A 19,742-nucleotide genomic window follows, 5' to 3' on the forward strand; every position below is an offset into this window, starting at 1 on the left:
GAATTTGTGTTCTTCTAATACAAAGAGGACCTTCCCCTAAAATGTCAAAGGGCACTTGTTAGGAGAGATGAGACTTCTTACCTCACTCCTGCAGCAATATTGGTGCATACTTATTGGGTTTAACTTATGCACACCCTTTCTCCTCATCTACTCTGACATGGGATATCGCTTGTGCTGACATGGCTCTGAGAGCTAATGAACTCATTTGTAGACAGTTTTTCTCTGGTCTTCTTGTGGTCCTTTTTTCTGAGACCTTTATTATGTCATAGTCCATGTAGTCCTGTTACTTCAATCTTAGCTCTGCCTACCTCTTGAGCTGAGATAACAACATAATTCTGCTACACTGCACAGCCATGAGGACCAGAAAGTAACCAAGGATGGGAGAAAGCTGAGAGCTCCATTGCTGTGGAAAGGTTCAGCAAAAAGAACTCGGATCCCCCTGATGAAGCTTCAATAGTGAAATGTGTAGGGATTGTACATGACAATAAAGCCGTCCCCAGTCCCCTTTCATCTTTTTTCCTTTTTCAGTCAGATCTAACCACAGTGATCCATGCCTTAGTTACATCCAGACCAGACTACTGCAATGCACTCTACTTGAGACAACCCTAGAAGAGTGTTTGGAGGCTGCAACTAGTACAGAATGCTGTGGCTAGAGTACTGGTCAGTGCCAGCTATTGGGAGCATGTGAGCCTGATATTACAGCAATTACACTGGCTACTGATCCACTCCCAAGCCCAATTCAAGAAGTTTTTGACCTTAAAAGCCTTCATAGCTTGGGGTCAGGGTATCGGAAGGACTGTCTTCTCCCAGACGTTCCTGTCCAGGAATTAAGATCAAAGGCCCTCCTCCCATCAAAGAAGCTTATTGGGTGGGTATACAAGAGAGGGCCTTTTCACAGGCAACCCCACGATTACGGAGCCACCTCCCTAGGAAGTTGTGCCTGGCTCCCTCACTTTTGATCTTCAGGAGGCAGCTGAAGATGGTTTCATTAGGACTACATTTGATTAAAGCAGTCCCAAACTATGATTTTAAATTTTGGTTTTATGTTTCTGTTTAATCTATTTAATGTATTTTATTAATATTGTAAGCTGCCTTGATCTCTGCAAGGAAGAAAGGTGGCTAATAAACATTTTAAGTAAATAAATAATAAATACTGCTATTTAAGGAAGCAGAATATTCTATACTTTTAGGAATTGTCACCTTAGCAATTCTTCTGCTTCATTTTGTCCCAAATATTACCATTACAAACATTAAAAATAAGGGTTTCTCTGGATTTATCACCTCCCTCAAAATATTAAAAACCTTCAAAAATAAGACTTTGATTTGTTTTTACAACAAAAGGAATAGTATATTCGGCTTAATCAACCCCAGAATATGCAATCTGACACCAACATGAGCATCCTACAAGAATGTGAAAGAAGATCCGCCATCTTACAAAATGGCAGCTATAGGAAAAAATACCTGCCTCTACGACTAACATAATAGTGTATTTGGCTTTATCAACCTCAAAAACATATATTTGACACCAAGCATCCTACATGAAATTTAAATATCAAAATAACCATAACTGCCATCTTGGAAAATGGCGGCTATAGGAAAAATATCCCCAAAATGGAATATCTATCAAAGAAAGTTTTAAATAGGGTCCTCAGTCACACACACAAACAATGCCATTTTCTGTACATATATATATTTGTGGGCGTCTATTGTGGATCCAGGGCTAACTGGCTCAAGGTCACCCAACAAACTTCCATGGCAAAGTGGGGATCTGAACCTTGGTCTCCCAGATCCGAGTTCAACATTCTAATGCAACACTGGCCCTCTATGTGGGTTTGGTGTCGTTAGTTACCATTATCTAATCATTATTCATACTTTTCATGATACTTCTTTGAGCTCAGGGCTCAAATTTTGGTGGGATTTATCTCATAAATTTCAGTAAATGGATCTTCTGTGCATGTTGGATTTCTGTTATTTCCTGTGCCTATGCGGTACGTGTGGTTTCATGTAAATATAATACAAAGGGTCCTCACAAACATTTGAGTAAACACCATTTCTTACTCCCTTTGCTAAGTTTGGATACTTTGGCTGATTTCAGTATTTCAAAATCATGATAAGAGCAAGCATCTGAACTGATTAAGGCATGCAGAGAAAGAATGCAACACTAATGAAGCAGGGGAGGCAAAATGTTTAGAGCCAATGCTGAAATAATCATGTTCCAGATAGAACAGCTCTGAAAATACATAGGTGGGCTGATAATTGGAGAGATTAAAAACAGCATTTGAAAGACACTTCGGTTATATATAGACGCGGCAGGAAACAAAAGGGACAGATACCTCTTGTGTGAACATTCGAGTCAGCGCCTTCGCTTGACCTCAGCATTGTTGGCAAAAATAAAGAGTGCTGCGTGATCATCATATAAAGCACGGATAGCTTGACTAATCTCTGACTAAGATGCATTTCTTTCTGGTACAGCAAATTTATAGCTGAATTTAGAGTTTTCATGAAATCTTGGTCTTTATAACGGTACCTTTGAGAAAGAGATTAAAAGATGGTAAAACAAAAAAACCCCAAAACAAATACAATCCCCCACCCCCACAAAAAAAAACCCCACTTTGCTTGTAAAGCTAACGAAGAAAAGAATTATGCCCAGATGCTGGCTTGGCTTGCGAGTGGTCTAGTTGTACTTTACATGACTGCACTTGTTATAACAGGGATTAAATGAAGACTAAAAAGGGATCATTTTCAGATTATCTACAATGTGCTTAATGCCAAATAAGGCAATGTGGATTCTGGATTGGAAACCTTAATCTTATGACCTAGTTAAGCAAAATTTGCCTATGTTTTCTTATTTCACATAATTTATCCTGCTTCCAACAGCTGTGTTTTCAAAGATTTGGGATTTTGTTTGTCAGTGACCAAATGAACAGATGGCAGGAATGGCAGAAAGACTGGGGAATTATGCGTCTCTGGGCTTGGAAGGAAGGAATCAGACGCTAGCTAGAATACTAAAGCTCAATTTCTTGAGGCCTGGATATGCTATTCAGCCCTATACTTCCTTGTATGATTTTTCCGGACATCTCCTTCATGTTTGCAGCCAAGACAAAAGAGCTACAGCAAAATACAAGAGTATAGCCAAAGTTCTGCTACAGATCATACATTCTATGCTTGTGCAGCACTTTCATATATTCAGGTAATACTCGATATTCAGGTAATACAACACTGTGCAACATTTGCTTAAATATCTTCTCCAGACATCCCAGTGCCTCTGATGAACTATTTCAGAAGAACGGTATTTGCAATTGGGAAAATCAAAATCACCATTCAGTGGTGTCCTGTACTTGCAAATGCCATGAACACGTTTTCCTCAGCTCTACTTGGAACTGAGTCAGTGCTTACAAGCATAATTAGGGAACACTCTGAAAGAAACCGGCTTTTCCCTGGGAGTTCTAAAACTGACTCACTGTAAAATGACACCCTAGCAATGTGCTGAAAGAAGCTTCAGGGGAGAATATTGTTCTGTCTTCCCACCATGAACTAAAAAGCCAAGAAATTAAAAACTAGAGAAGAAAAAACAACAACAGAATAAAATAAATACAATAAAAGCCTTAGCCTACAGCTTTACAATTGATGTTAGGAAGCTTTCTGGAACTTGGGTTAGACATGTCATCTTTCTCCTTGCTCTCTGGCCCTTTCCTTGGGCTTGCCCACCATACTTTGCACATGCAGAGTTCTACACTCTGAGCACTCAGGGAAATTATGTTGAATTTATTATACATCCCAACATTACAAACTATGTGGATTTGTATTCTGTACCAGGTAATTGTGACCTTCTCTGGCATCACTACTCACAACTTTAGCAGAAATGAAATATGCCAAGTTTTAATGAGGTGTTGTCGAAGGCTTTCACGGTCAGAGTTCATTGGTTCTTGTAGGTTATCCGGGCTGTGTAACCGTGGTCTTGGAATTTTCTTTCCTGACGTTTCGCCAGCAACTGTGGCAGGCATCTTCAGAGTAGTAACACTGATTTGCATAGTTACCGGTATTCTTATTTCCATATAAAATAAGGTATTTAGAAGGTGGCAAAGTTGTGTCTTAACAACTAGCTCTTTGTAAGAGCACCCAGTGTTTGATGCATCACAGCTGGATCATAAAATTGCTTACCTGAGTCCCATCTTCACAAAATTATGCCAGTCCTCTGGAACCACTTCAGTTACTGAATGCTATATTGGTAGGAAACACAAAACAACATTTTACATATACTGTGGTGAAAAGGATAAAATACTAAACATTTCAGTAACCTGTATCCTTATTTTGAATTTTAGAACCATCATATATGAAAGCAAATGCACCAAAAAAGTAACATCAGCAGAGAGAAATATATTACACCAATACATAATTGGTTTAACAATCTGACTGTCAAACATATCAGATGTATCATTTTCAGCTCTGCATACATTTCCCAACTTCAGTCTTTTTCTTAGAACAAAGTTTCATTAAAACCAATAGGATTTACCTACAAGTAAAGCACTCAAAGTCACAATGGCTGCCTAAATCGAATACTGTGTGCCTGCTTCAGCAAGAAATATTCATGCATAGGAAAACATATCAGCAGCCCTGCAGGATCAGAGAAGTGGTCCATCTAATCCAGAACCCTGTTTCACACAACGGCCACTAGTTGCTCTGGAGGGATTACAAATGGGAATAGAGACCAAGGACTTCCCCCTGATGTTGCCTCCCGGTTTTCAGATGTTTACTGCGTCTAAAGATGGAGGTTTCTTTTAAACACCTTAAGAACATAAGAAAAGCCCTGCTGGATCAAACCAAGGCCCACCAAGTCCAGCAGTCTGTTCACACAGGGGCCAACCAAGTGCCTCTAGGAAGCCCCCAAACAAGACGACTGCAGCAGCACCATCCTGCCTGTGTTCCACAGCACCTAAGATAGTAGGCATGCTCCTCTGATCCTGGAGAGGACAGGGATGCATCATGACTACGTAGTATCCATTTTTACTAGTAGCCATGAATACCCCTCTGCTCCATGAACATGTCCACTCCCCTCTTAAAGCCTTCCAAATTGGTAGCCATCACCACATCCTGGGGCAGGGAGTTTCACAATTTAACTATGCGTTGCTTGAAGAAATATTTCCTTTTATCAGTTTTGAATCTCTCACCCTCCAGCCTCAGCAGATGACCTCGCGTTCTAGTATTATGAGAGAGGGCAAAAAGCTTCTCTCTGTCCACTCTCTCCAAACCATGCATAATTTTATAGACCTTTATTATGTCTCCCTTTAGCTGCTTCTTTCCAAGCTAAACAGCACTAGTAGCTATTGGTGGAATTGCCCTCCATGAATCTGTCTAAAGCCATGCATGCTCTTTGCCATCACTAGATCCATTAGCAGTGAATTCCACAATTTAATTACTCATTGAGTAATTTTGTCTGTCCTGAATCTACTGCCCATCAATTTCATTGGGTGCCCTAGTCTGAGGGTAAATTAACTTTCTAAAAATCATACATTTTTGATATTTGTATTGATGTTCTCAATTTTATTTTTATATTAGGGCTGCTTTATAGGTTCTAAAGTTTTAAGTTAGATTTGAATGGGCCACAAAATGGATTTTATTTGTTGCTGTTTACTTTGTTTTGCTCATTTGGCTATTCTGTTTTTAGTATCTTGGTTTAATGTACTGCTAATTGTTGTCATTTTCTCAGTTGGAGCTATATTTAAGAACACTGTGGAATAGAAGAAAGGCAGAGCACAGTGCAAGGAAGCTTGCACATTAATGTGCAACTAGCTGTGTTTATGCACTCCCTAGTGGGCATGTATTGAAATTCATGGCACTTCCTACTGTATCTGAACAGATGAGCTCTGTCTCATGAAATAAATAAATGTGTTTTTTTCAGCTTCCAAAAATCCATGTTTCAAAGGAGGAGAGAGAAGGAGGAGGAGGAAAATGAGCAAAAAAAATTGGAGTAGCTGTTATATCAAATGATACTGTCAGGTATATTTTTGTTGGTATCCTATTACCCATTTGGAAAACTGAAATTGCTGTGCAGAATAATAATGACCATAAGAACATAAGAAAACCCATGTTGGATCAGACCAAAGGACCATCTAGTCCAGTATTTTATACACACAGTAGCAACCTCTAGGAAGCCCACAAACACCCACAATAGCAGCCTCCTGCCCATGCTCCCCAGCAACTGATAAAAAGAGCCCTATTGCCTCTGGTACTGGAGGCAGTAGATATCCATCACAGCTAGAAGCCATTGTGATTAGTAGCCAATGAAGTATCAGTGATCTAATTGCTCCCCATCTAATTGGGAAAACAGTACAACTAGGTCTTTGTGACTAAGCTATGGAGACAGTAATCTTTAAAGACCAACAACATTTATTTATTTCATCCATGTCTCCAATGAAATAAATAAGTGTTGTTGGTCTTTAAAGTGCCACTGGAGTTCTGGATTTTTAAAACTGCACTCCACAACCTCTGTTGTACTTACAACTCACTATTCTATGCAAAAGGATATGGAGAGAAAAAAGAGAACACAAGTAAGCCGAAAAACTCCAGTCCTCACCAGTAATTTTTCTAGCCTTGACAGCATGGCAGCCTCCATTTCTGAACAAGTTTCTTGTTCTTTGCTATTTCTGTAAGTGAGGATTAACCATTTGATACAGGCAGACAGCAAGCATTTCTTCCAGGAGTGCAGCTTCTCTTCAGAGCTCTCCAGTGTTCCTGATATAGCATCTGCAACAACCCAGCTGCAAGAGATATGAACAGAGCAATAATGCTGTACCATTGTTTCAATACCAATGCTCTTCCCTCACTACTACATGGCTGCTGGGAAAGGAGATAACTTGATAGCATTTTTACGGAGGAGGTCAGCCATTCCACTGTGACTCAGCGGCAGAGCATCTGCTTGGCATGCAGAAGGTCCCAGGTTCAATCCCCGGCATCTCTAGTTAAAAGAGCTAGGCAAGTCAGTGACGTGAAAGACCTCTACCTGAGACCCTGGAGAGCAGCTGCCGGTCTGAATAGACAATACTGACTTTGATGGACCAAGGGTCTGATTAAGTATAAGGCAGCTTCATGTTATTGTCGAAGGCTTTCACGGTCAGAGTTCATTGGTTCTCGTAGGTTATCTGGGCTGTGTAACCGTGGTCTTGGTTACCAAGACCACGGTTACACAACCCGGATAACCTACGAGAACCAGCAGCTTCATGGGTTTATGTGTTCCAAAAGATGCAGGCACTTCAAGCTATGAGATTGTTCTACCCAAATAACTACAGACCCACTGTTAGGTCAAACATAAGGACCACCAAAAGATTATGTTGGTTCAATTGTTCTGTATAAAGGTTGCAAGCCTCTTTCTGGTACAGGCATAAGAAAGGCTTGTTACTTTCTCTTCAGCAACGGACACTGAGCAGCACTCAAGAAATAAATCTCTGTTTACTGATCTAACCAACTTCCAAATTTGAAAGTGTTAAGCATTAGGTTTTCAAAGTATCCACAAAGTCTTTATCTTAACTGGTATTTTCCATCTGCCACTCTCCCAAGAGGACAGAAAAGGTGGATTTAGTCTGACAGAGCTTGGACAGCCTCCCTCCCTGCTTCAGGAAAAGCCAAAATACCTTGAAGTCAAATGAGGACAAAATCCATTTGGTATTTTTAAAATTCTTAAAAGGTAAAGGTCCCCTGTGCAAGCACCGGGTCATTCCTGACCCATGGGGTGACGTCACATCCTGACGTTTACTAGGCAGACTTTGTTTACGGGGTGGTTTGCTAGTGCCTTCCACAATCATCTTCCCTTTACCCCCAGCAAGCTGGGTACTCATTTTACCAACCTCGGAAGGATGGAAGGCTGAGTCAATCTTGAGCCGGCTACCTGAAACCGACTTCCGTTGGGATTGAAGTCAGGTCGTGAGCAGAGCTTGGACTGCAGTACGGCAGCTGACCACTCTGCACCACAGGGTTCTTTTTTAACATTCTTAGCTTGCTTTTATTGACATTTTTGGACACTTCTGAAACAATTAGCTGTTTTATAAATGCCTATGAGTCCAGATTGTAAATCATACTTGTGTGTGGCAATGGCAATAAATGTTTAGATGGTAGTTGCATCGGTCAAAATATAGACTTAAAAATTAAATAGACTTACTGCTCAAGACTTCCCGTTGCCTCGAGAGCTACAGGTAACATTTCAACTAGATTTTTCAAGTCTTCCATTTGTAAAGATGGCAGTAACTTGCAAAGAACTTGACACTCTTCTGTCAATGGCTTTGATGCGTCTCTATTCAGAAATACATCTGGCAGTTCTGGACACAAAGATTTTCTTAGAACAGATAGAACAGCTGAAGAGACTGTAGGAATGATAAAAAAAAAGTAGCTACAGGATGGCATGTCATAGGCCTATGGATTAGTAGGGAGACACACACTACATTATACAGCTTTAAATAAAATACAGGTTTAAATAAAATACAGTCTTTAAATAAAATACTAGATTCCTATTTTGCACAGCAGTAAATCTACCAGGCCAAGAGAGACCATGCTGAGATATTCTTTTTTAAAAAAATATTTTTATTAATTTCACAATATAACAGAAATAAACATATCTCAACAATATACTCAGTTGTAACTACTTATAAAAAGAAAACTCATTACTACTACTGAGAATATGTTATCTATACTATACAATACTATCTACTATGTATGACTTCCCCACATCTTCTTCAGTCACTAATTTTACTGGTTAACACTTTTGCATTTCAAATTAATTTCTAATCTTTATTTTCTTTCTTACAGACTTGCTTTAAACTATCTATACTACTTCTATAAGCAGTTTCAAGTCCTACATGGTTATAATATCATCATCATTGTCTCTATATAACATTCTATTATTCTATAGTAAAGGGATGAGATATTCTTTCCCAGTAGATGTAATATCCAACAGTGAAAAGGATTCTTAACAGGCTGCGGCAAGCAAATATGGTTAAGAGCTCTGGTTGCCAGCTCTGAGTAAGGAAATTCCTGGAGATTTTTTGGGGGTGGAATCTAAGTATCATGGGGTTTAGGGAGGGGAGCGGCTTCAGGGGGATGCAATGCCATAGAGTTCAGCTTCCAAAGCAGCCATTTTCTCCAGCAGAACTGATGTTGGTTACCTGGAAATCGGTGTAATTGCGGGAGATCTCCAGAAACTACCTGGAGGTTGGCAACCCTATTAAGAGTTCTTTGCATACTATTCAGTGTTTATTGAAGCTGGGAGGGGCCTCATCCCACTGGATGGGACAAACTAGCTAGTCAATGTAAACAGAGCACGTCGGAGCATACAACAGAAGTTACTCACCCACAGAACTCTCTTCTACCACCAAGGGAGAAATGTAATATGTGAAATAATTTTTCCCATTTCATACTTATAGATTACAGGTACCTTGGACTGATAAACATGGCCTTTGTATCAGGCAGTAATCTAAAAAAGAGGCAGCAAGCTGGTGGCTCACAAACTAATTGCATGTTTGCTACCATTAAAAAAATTAGTATAAACAGCCATAAAAATTGACAAAATGCTTCTTGTTAAATAACATGAAATTATCTTATGAAATTGCTTACATAGGAAAAAGTTCTTTTCGCGTCTGTGGAGCTTTGCCGATGGGGAGGGAGAAAGAGAGGAGGGGGCGTCTGTGCCCCTTCCCTTCCCCACTTACACTTCCCCTCCCCACTTACACACTTACATGTGTGGCTATTATACCACAAAGGTCCTTTGACCCCAGGAATCAACTTTCCCAAGGGCAGAAGTGGAAATGGGAAGGTCTGCAGTCCCTGTATGAGCAGATTGCTGGATCCACCCCAAATAAAGGGGGGGGGACCTCCTTAAAGGTTGAAGGAAGGTAACTGAGACACACAGGTCTCAAAAGTGATAAATCATCTGAAGAAATTATATAACGTTATGGGCTAGTTGCAAACGGAAAGCTGAATCGTGGCAAACAGCTTTTTAAAAAAAACATTATTAATTAATAAAACGGGCTTTTATTTGTAACCCTTAGAATTCAGGAAAAATTACTTGTCATGAGCTGGCTCTAAAGACACAAATGTATCAACAGATTCATGACACTGGCATTCAAAACTCTTTTCTGCCCTTATTAATTGGAATACAGCTGATAGTTACTGCTTCCCCGCCCCCCATTTTCCTTCACAACTGATCTCTGGTTCATGGTTTGCTGTTACAGCTTTTACTGCAGTTTTTGTCAACTGACTGTTGTTTTATGGATTCTGTAAGCTACCTTGAAGTTTCAGTGAAAGGGTGGAGGCAAAAGATTACCTCCCCCCAATAAATAAAGGAGTTTCACATATGCAGAAGAATAAAGTGGCAATGTGGTAAAAATGGGCTGAACTACTTCACAATGCAGGTAGTAGATTTCACCTCTGAATGTTCCTTTTTAATTTAATACAAACTCAATGCAGACAGAAAGTTAACACAATAAGTAGAAAGGTTCTAATCCGCCTCTTTGTTGGCTATGCCTATTTTCTGTTTGCAAGGAGGTTTTACTATAGGACCATTCCATGTGATCCCCCAAGACTTTCCATTTTCATTCTGAAGAGAGGCAGTCCATTCCGCCATCTTGGGTCTGCGGCCTCCGCCCCTGCATGTGTGAAGTAGGCCTTAAACCCAAAATATTTACCACTCCTAAAGAACCAATCAACAGCTTATGTGAGAACTAATCGGTAAGTTATCTGTTACCTTTTGACGGGCGTGTAAAACGATGCTGCTCTTGACGTTGCAAATACGTATTGATGAGTGGCAGAAACAAGCCCATGTTCTGTCTCAAGAACTCGCCAGTCGCATGCTTCAGACACCATAGCTCAAACTGCAGAAGATGAGTCTGACAATGCTGAATCAACAAAGCAGCAATGGAAAGGGAATTTTCTGTGGCACGATTAAGGCAGAAAATCTGAATATCGACTCCAACTGCTTGGGCAAAAACAGGCTCTCTCTCTACAGCTTGCCTGAAGACCTTCTCTAACTCCTCTGTGGCTGCTGTAGACAAAAGAACTCCCATCCCTTGAACGTGCTCTCTCGAAAAAAAGAAGTCTCCCTTCAGGGATCCTCTTTGGTAGCTCTCAGTGAGAAGCTGTACTAGAGTCTTTCCATAAGCGCTCAGGCATGGTTTTTTGCCAGAGGAAGTTTCAGATTTCTTGGTGGCTAGATTTGCTTTAGGAACCTGCAGCATAGCCAAAGTAACTTCTTTTAGCTGTTGTGAGTTCATGAACATGTGCAGATCTTGCAATGCCTCCAGCTGCTGTAACCTCATGAAATATGTTTTGCTTCCTCCTCTTCTCCCAGTGTGCAGTTCTTTCAAGACAGCTTTAGTGACAGCTTCGAAGTATCTGGAGATCACACAAAGTTGATTCCTGGCTTGTAACAGTGGGCAGCCCACCTTCAGCAACTCAAGGATGCAATTATTCAGATGAGCAGCAAGGTGCTTCACTGCAAGGGGACTTAAATTGTGATGTGGAAGAGAATGTTGTTCTACAGCCAGGAACCAACTCTCCAGTGTAGAGTGTTTGAAGACCAAAGGGAGAAGGATGTCCAGTATCTGCAGCAAAAAAGAACAAAAGACATCACCACATAGGTAGATGTCACATAGGACTAACAAGCATGCACTTTTAATCCACACACTGTATTCATTATATCCCGAAAAAAGCCTATTACTTCAAACACTGATTTGGCTTACTTGTTACACAAGTAAAGAAGTAGGGGCATACAGAATGATTGGCTACTACTGGATCCTCCCCTTTCCCTCCAATCTAGGTCCCAGCTGGTTGAGGGCCACTTTCTCTTAGGGCTGCTTCCAGAAGTTACAATACAGAAGAACTGAAAACAGACCACTGTAGGAAAAAAATGGATGTAATTGAAGGCATATGATTAAGGGACTGTCACAACACCAAAGGGATTTAATTCGTAATTATTCAACTTAAAATCTTTTCAAAACCTTGAATTTGCTTTCCGGTTTAATGAGGAAAGACGATGTCATCTGAAAGTGTTAGCCAACAAGTACTTCAACTGTGCAAAATTGTTAAGGCCGAAGTTAATACCTTCTCATTTGAAGTTTCTGCTGCAGTCAGAGACTCCTCGTCCATAAAAAGATCAGATTTTGTTTGGGCCTTTTCCTGCTGACTACACAATTCTATATCATTACTTTTGAGTAATATATTCTTCAGCAGGTCCACAAAGACAGTGAGAAGGGAAAGACCAGAGTTGCTGCTGAACTGCTGGGAAAAGACACATTACAGGATGAGGAAAAGACAAGGGAAAGGAATCAGCGAGGAAACAATATACCACATGGCCATTTCACGTGTTATATTTTTTTAAAAAGGTAAAGGTCCCCTGTGCAAGCACCGGGTCATTCCTGACCTATGGAGTGACGTTCCATCCCAATGTTTCCAAGGCAGACTTTGTTTGCGGGGTGGTTTGCCAGTGCCTTCCCCAGTCATCTTCTCTTTACCTCCAGCAAGCTGGGTACTCATTTCACCGACCTCGGAAGGATGGAAGGCTGAGTCAACCTTGAGCCGGCTACCTGAAACCGAGTTCCGTCGGGATCGAACTCAGGTCGTGAGCAGAGCTTTTGACTGCAGTACTGCAGCTTAACACTCTGCGTCACGGGGCTCTTCCTGTTATATTTTTTACAGGTATACATATTTTTACAGGCCCACAAAAAGTACTTTATATATATACATAAAACTACAAGAGATGCATACAGCACAGTAAGTAAGCCTAGGAGTCAAGACTGTCTGTAGCTCCCGTTTGCTCATACTTGAGGTGGCAAACGCAAATTTGCTGCCACATATTTGATGTTGTTCTTTGTCTTGGAATAAAATATTAAAGTACTTCTGTAGTTCTTGGAATAAAATACTAAATGTACTAATGTTTTAATGTTGCCCAGGAAAGGATGCAGAGACCAAAAAAAAAATTCTTACACTGCTGAAATTTTCCACTGTGGTTTTTAGGTACAACAGGACATGCTTTGAGGCTACCAAGAGCTTCTGAGGCTGGAGACGTAAAATTGCCTCATTCAACTTCTCTTTAACACCCTCTTCCAAGAGACCGGCAGCACCTTTCTCATAACTATTTTTCAACAAGGAGGAAAACGATGAATCCAGTGACAGGAATCGATCTTCAGACACACTGCTTAGTGGCTTGAATTAGTTTAATAATCCATGTAATGAGAAACACAAAAACAACATGTAAATCATGGCTCAATCAACACCAAGGACTGCAAAGATACAAGTCAACCTAAAAAATGTGCTGCTGGAGGCCCATTCTGGTTTCTGTTGACCTCCTCTATCCTTGGATTTTCCAAGTTGTTTTGTAGGGATTCACCTACCAAAGCTTCTTTAATATGTTGTGGTATCCAAAGACTGTAGTACTGGCTGAACTGGTAGAGTTGAGGGTAGTTAGAAGAATGCAGAGTCTGAAGTTCTCTATCATAGAGCTGAAGCATCAAACAAAGAGCTAAGGGGTCTCTCTGAGAATGCAGAAGGTCAGTGCCAACGGTGACAAGATAGTCCACTATGCTTTCTCCTGCAGAAACAGAAATAATAATCTCAGACAGGCTGTTGTGGCTTATTGACTTGAAAGGTTCAAAGCTGGATCTCTTAATTAGAAAAAAAAAATTCTTTTACAATGAGCAAGTGACCTATTAAGTGCACAAGCTGCGTCAGAGCTGATTCTAACACTGTACACAACAAAGCACTTTTGGAACTATATTATTCCCCAAAATGAAAAACGACATCCAACAGCCATCACACTGTTGTGGGTGTGAACTATGTGAAGGGCTTCAGTGTGTTTAAGCAGACATTAATGCTTCTTACAGCATCATGAGATGCAAGTACCCTGGGGATTTTGATCATTTTCTAAACACAGTCAGTCTCAACTGTCTTTCCTGGCTCTTTCTTTTCCCAGAGAACTGGCTTAATCAAAGGTAGAGCTGTATGCCATTAATTTCAAACAAACGTAACTATGGCTGTTCTGAACTGCTGTTAGTGGATTAAAGCAGACAGCCCAAACTTGCACTATAGAGTGTGTTGAACGAAATTATACTCAAAGTCATCTGCACTCCTTCATTTCCTAAACAGTGAGCATCTCTGGTTTAGCTATATTTTTTTTAAGTCTGGAAACTGACAAACATCCAGGGCATTGTCACAGTTAAAGAGGAAAAATGGTACAGAAAAAATGGAACCAGTAAAAGATATTTGGGAGGCACAGTTGGTTGGATTCCAACAAGTCAAGTAAAGCACAGGCGTCTTTTTGCAATTAACTGTTTCCTAAGCAATCTATTTGGATATTAGAGAAGTCTGGTATGTATTTTCTACAATGCAAGTTTTTCAAAAGGATAAACATGTGTTTTGTTTGTTTTTTAAAAAATAACTGATCCACATCATCCTGCTATTTCCCCTTGCCTGGCAAAAGAGAAATGTTTGGCTTTCAATTTTAGATAACTGGTTCTCCATGGAATCAGGAAAAGATGGTCTATGGTGTCATGTTGTTTCTTAAACATTGGCTCCAATCTACTTCTTAGCCGTACTGCCCTTACAATGTCCTTTATCTTGAACTTGAGAGTCCTTATCCAGGCTTTCAAGTTGGGGGATTCATGACCACAAAGACAGAAAGTCAGTCTCTTAGTTCCAGCACAACAAAAATGGACCAAAACACAAAAATATTTCTAAAATTGAATGGATGTTTTAATGAAGCCATTAGGCAAGAAACCATAACTGACAAGCTGTGGTCTTCACTAAGGTGCTGCTCAAAAATATTTTCCATAATGGTTACAAGAAATACTCCCATCTGGAAGTCAAGGTGAATCTTTGCAGATTTTACTACAATCAAAACAATTAAAATAAATATAAGAAGAATCTACCCTTTGTGCTTCCATCACACTCAAGAAGCAACTTATTCCTGGCTTCCAAAGCAGCTGGGACGATAGCACTGAACGGAAATGTGCTCATAACCATGTCTTCACTTAAAGTGGATCCAATTTCTTCATCTAAATCTTCATTGCCTTCCACAAGGACATCAATCATATCCAGAGCATCTAGTTTAACAAAGAAAACCCCTTGGTTTATAAACAACTTAATTACTTATGCTTTTTACTTGTCAAGGGTATAATTAATGTCTTATTTCTGAAAATCTGACTCCAGAAAATTCTCAAGAACATCAGTGGAACATCTGCAGAAAGACTTCATGGATACCAAAGTTTAGGGCATACCGTCAATGTGAGAGATGGGTATGCTGACATTATCAGTATCTTGTTTAAACAGGTTGACCTGCAGAATACTGGCTTCTTGGACAAGATCTGCTGCCTTATCAGTGTACGGATAAGGAGTTGTCACCAATTTTACCAAGACCTGCAAAGGAAAATAAACATCAGTCACAAGGTCCTCATGCAGAGATGCCCAATGTGGTACCTGTGGGTGCCATGATGCCTGCCAAGTGTTTTTAGAAAGTGGGCAGGGCCAGGTGGGGCTCTTGCCTAGCACAACTTTTGATTAGTCACTGGAGATCTGATCGGCTGTGCAGATTAAAATAATGTTGACTTGGAAGCAGTTGCCACCACAATGTTCGTTTTATTCTCTCTCCCTTTTTAGAATGTATTTATAAAATTATCTCTCTTCTCCACTGTACTTGGACTTCCTTCGGGTTTGTATGTGGCTCCGTCTCATGCAGCAGCCATTATGTGCATGCACCTACCACCCTGTGTCAGAATTCCCAAGGTACCCACAGACTCAAAAAGGTTGGGGACCCCTGTCCTAATATAATGTAATGCAATTGTAGGCATATATGCTGCACAATTTGCTCACAGAGGAAAACAGTGCATGCAATCAAAAAGTAATTATTTTTGCTAAAGTAGTTCTAACTGCCAAAAAGAAAAGGTAATTTGCAGTGGAATAGAAGCATGCCTCTTCAACAGTGGGAACTGTTATAACGAAAATCAAAGTTCAGTCTGGGCACGGTATGTTCACCCAGCTTGACATGACATTATCCTTTACTGGCACCCAGCTTGCATACTTCACTTCCACAGCTAAAGGATTCAACTCCTGAGCAGAGTTATACATTTGTATATCCCACTGGGCATATGTAACTATACATGGTCAAATAAAAAAGTAATAATATGTTTTTTAAAGTCGTTCAACTGCTTGTTCAAAAGAAGGGAAAATTTATTTATTTATTTGATTTTTATCTTGCCCTTTCCCGACCAGAGTCCAGCTCAGAATATTTTTAAAGGATTTTTATCCAAACTGATTAATTCTGCCTGGGATTTTTATGACCACATAGTCCTACAATCAGTGTTTTCACTATCTAATAAGGCATTTGTTGCAACATCTGGTCTTTTATACGTGTATACATGAAACATTAAGCTACCTGCAGGCATTCAGACTTTGGGACATGCTAAAGAACATTATGAAGTGATGGTAGCGTATTTCACTGTCAAAACAGCAGGTATTGGCAAAGGCCAAACATTTAACTCGGAGGGAGTGCTCAGAACTTTCCAGAGCCTCCTTCTGCTTCAGTTCTCCCTCCGAGTTAAATTGTTGGCCATTGCTCATTCTCAATGGTGACTCTAGCTTTAAGGAATGCCATTCCCAAGGATGCATGAAGGCTCCTATGTTAGTTTCTTTTCAGAAAAGGTGCTAGGCTATCCTTTTTAGAGAGTCGTTCAGCAAATCATTAATCTGGGGTTGTATTATTGTGAGAGTAAGGTAGCTAATTTTTCTTAATTGATTGTTTGGTTCTAATTGTTGACTGCTGGTAGGCCCTTTGTAAACTACTTTGAGCCATGATGGTTGGTGGGAAAGGCAGCGTATAAATAGTTAAGTGAGTAAATTAAATCAATGTTTATGAAGGCTTGATTCTCGCTTACAGAGACACAATTTTTATAACATAATACCAAAAGCCTCTCTGATACAAACATTTAAGGAACAGGTACTTTATCATGTAGGCAAAACCATCTTCCATAAATATTTTTATTCTTAAATATTTTGCGGCTACAACTTTTGCTCATTGTTTGCTAAGTAAGAATAACGGATTAGATCCAACTCTGCCTTCCACTAAGAGAGAGCTGGTCTCCATTAGAGGAAGACAATTGCTTAGGAAACAAGAATCTCAGGATCCAATCCACAGTGATTCTTAGAATCAAGATTTTTACCCCATGAACTGCCTGGGAAGTAATCTGTCTGGATCATGATTTCCCTGCTTTATTTGTTGTTTCTATAAGAGAGGAAAGCAGTATGTGTACTGAGAGTATCACTGTGAGAATTAAGTTAGCCTAAAGATACTTAGTCAGCCTTTCCTTTCTGAGTTCTTTGTTCATTCAACTATAGCAACAGCCTCATGCCTTGTCAATGCTATTACAGCAGGGGAAATATCAAACAAAAGCCTTCCCTTCATCTCATTTCCTTTGTTCTTTTTTCCATGTCTAGCAGATATGAATGAATTCTGAGAACTCACAATTCTTTGAAACATGTTATACAACAACAACAAAAGGTAATAAGTTTCTGCTAATGCTATTCTTGGCACTGTTCATCTGACTAATTTGTACATTCATTACCCTTTCCAAAAACTGAATCACTGCTTCCTTTTTGGCTTCTACTGTGTTCTCCAAATGTTCAAGCCACACTTCAAGTTCCTTCCAGGTATACTCAAATACTCCACTGTCCTGCAAAACCTGTCAGAAAACAATTATATAATGCTTTCAGTTGCTATTTTTGAACAGTCTAATTTTTGCTACTTGATAATGACGACACTGCAGCAACAGATGGTGGGATAGTTGCCTTTTAACTACAAATCACCTGTTCAAAGGCATATTACATTAACATGGACATACAAGCTATATAAAAGGCTCTTAAAAATATGCAAACTTTCTTTCCCGTCAACATTTTCTTTTATCTGCAAGTACTCCAAAAGGCCAATTTTTTCCAGAAATTTCCATTCCCATCCCCTTCTCACTCCATCCACTAATGCTACAAATAGCAGCTGAATTGGTAAAACTGAACACAGGTGGTGTTATTGGTCCCAGTCTAGTTAGGATCACCATGCATACAGATGCAGCCTTCCATGCAGCGACATCCATACCAGCCACAGCCAGGTGCTGCGTGCAGATTCTTTAGCCTGTCCAGCAACCAGGGTGCATCACATGTTGCCCATGGAAATAAATAGCAATCACAGCAATCAGGAGAGGGAGCAGAGGAGTGCTTTAGTACCACCCTCAACCACTTCACTGCCAAATAGTTGATAGAGCAGTATTGCAACTGAATTTACACACATGCAGATGAATACATACATAAGTGTAACAAAAACACAGCACGCCATGGAAAAAACTCACATAAACTATTACTGGCACAAACAAAACAAATTGTGGTCAAACAGTGAAAATGTGTACAAAAGTGTAACGTCAATGATAATACAATGGACAGGAATCCGGATATGCTCCAGTTTCATAAATCTTCTTCAGCTGAAGCCTAATTACCAATACACTGAAGAAGTATCTTAAACCGTGCAAAGGGAGCTCTGCCGGTCTTACTGCTTCTGAAGATTTAACGGCAGGCAGGAACACAAATTTAACCAAAACTAACACTACCTGTGCCGGCATCCCAGTATGCATTCTGTTGTATTATCATTTACGATATACTCCTGTACACATTTTTACTATTTGGCCACACTTTGTTTTGCATGTGTGTTTTTTCATGGTGTATTATGTTTTTGGTCCCTTTTTTTACATACATAAGGGCTACTGGTTTTTATAATCATTATTCTAAAATGAGACGTTAATCAAAAACACTGGAACCCCCTCACTATCCAAGATCACTTCAGGCAGTCATCACATAGAACTTGAAAGATGCTATGAATTTATAAATAATAACAGGGAAGATTCTGAGTAATCTGAGAACGACAGACTATAAATAAAACGTATGAACTTACACAAAAAAAAACAAACCCAGTATGAATGACGCCTCCCCCTTATGCCAAAATCTATAACCAGTCATTATGGCAGCAGCCATTAGCATCTTTACTAACATAGCATCGTTGCCAATCATTTTAAGATGACAGCCTTCTCACTAGGGATTCTGCATGACTTTGTTTTGTGTTAAATCCTATACAAATTATTAAACTATTAAACTATTTCTGGTTTTTATCAAAAGCACATAAAATTCAAGTCATGTAATATTTTTATGGAAAGCCAGGTGTGATGAGAATGTTGGCCATGTGTATGTCAGAAGGGTACACCCCAGGAAAAAAGCCTTTAAAAAGCTTCTTAAAAGATGAAAAAAGGGGCTTGTTTTTATACCCCCCCAGTTTTAGCTCAACCTGTGGATTCAATATGTTGATGCCAAGTCTGATCTGACAGCTGTGCAAATATTAAACTTCTCACTGTAATTTAAGTATGTTAACTACTCTGTCAAGAAGACTATTCAGCTGAACTTGTAAACGAATGAACTCTTTCACAACCCGTCACTTTCAGACCTCACAGACAATTGCTACTGAAGACTGACAAGCCAGGGTGCTTATGAAATAAGGCCCTGCACTTGTGGACCCAAAGTGGTGGAAGATACTATTATTATTATTATTATTATCATTATCATTACTGTACTCTAAGTACAAGCCCCAGGAAAAAATCCACATGTCCCCCTTCTAAACAGGAAGTTTTCAGGGAACTGTAAGATAATTAGTGCTGGCAGATGCTCAAGTGAAATGCAGT

At 39.8% G+C, this 19,742-nt stretch overlaps 1 protein-coding gene across 1 annotated transcript in view; it reads right to left on the minus strand.

Moving 5' to 3' along the window:
- URB1 (URB1 ribosome biogenesis homolog) overlaps window positions 1–19,742 on the minus strand; it is a 70,042-nt gene that overhangs the window by 21,613 nt on the left and 28,687 nt on the right. The window contains exons 16-26 of the mRNA XM_056858210.1: window positions 17,595–17,711; window positions 15,255–15,393; window positions 14,907–15,080; window positions 13,375–13,570; window positions 12,967–13,192; window positions 12,085–12,258; window positions 10,730–11,585; window positions 8,153–8,354; window positions 6,575–6,758; window positions 4,162–4,220; window positions 2,334–2,527 (exon numbers count right to left, since the gene is read on the minus strand). Coding sequence (XP_056714188.1) covers window positions 2,334–2,527; window positions 4,162–4,220; window positions 6,575–6,758; window positions 8,153–8,354; window positions 10,730–11,585; window positions 12,085–12,258; window positions 12,967–13,192; window positions 13,375–13,570; window positions 14,907–15,080; window positions 15,255–15,393; window positions 17,595–17,711 — 2,521 coding nt within the window. The remainder of the gene's footprint in view (window positions 1–2,333; window positions 2,528–4,161; window positions 4,221–6,574; window positions 6,759–8,152; window positions 8,355–10,729; window positions 11,586–12,084; window positions 12,259–12,966; window positions 13,193–13,374; window positions 13,571–14,906; window positions 15,081–15,254; window positions 15,394–17,594; window positions 17,712–19,742) is intronic.

Source organism: Euleptes europaea, chromosome 12 (genome assembly GCF_029931775.1).
Source record: "Euleptes europaea isolate rEulEur1 chromosome 12, rEulEur1.hap1, whole genome shotgun sequence".
Classification (NCBI taxonomy): Eukaryota; Metazoa; Chordata; class Lepidosauria; order Squamata; family Sphaerodactylidae; genus Euleptes; species Euleptes europaea.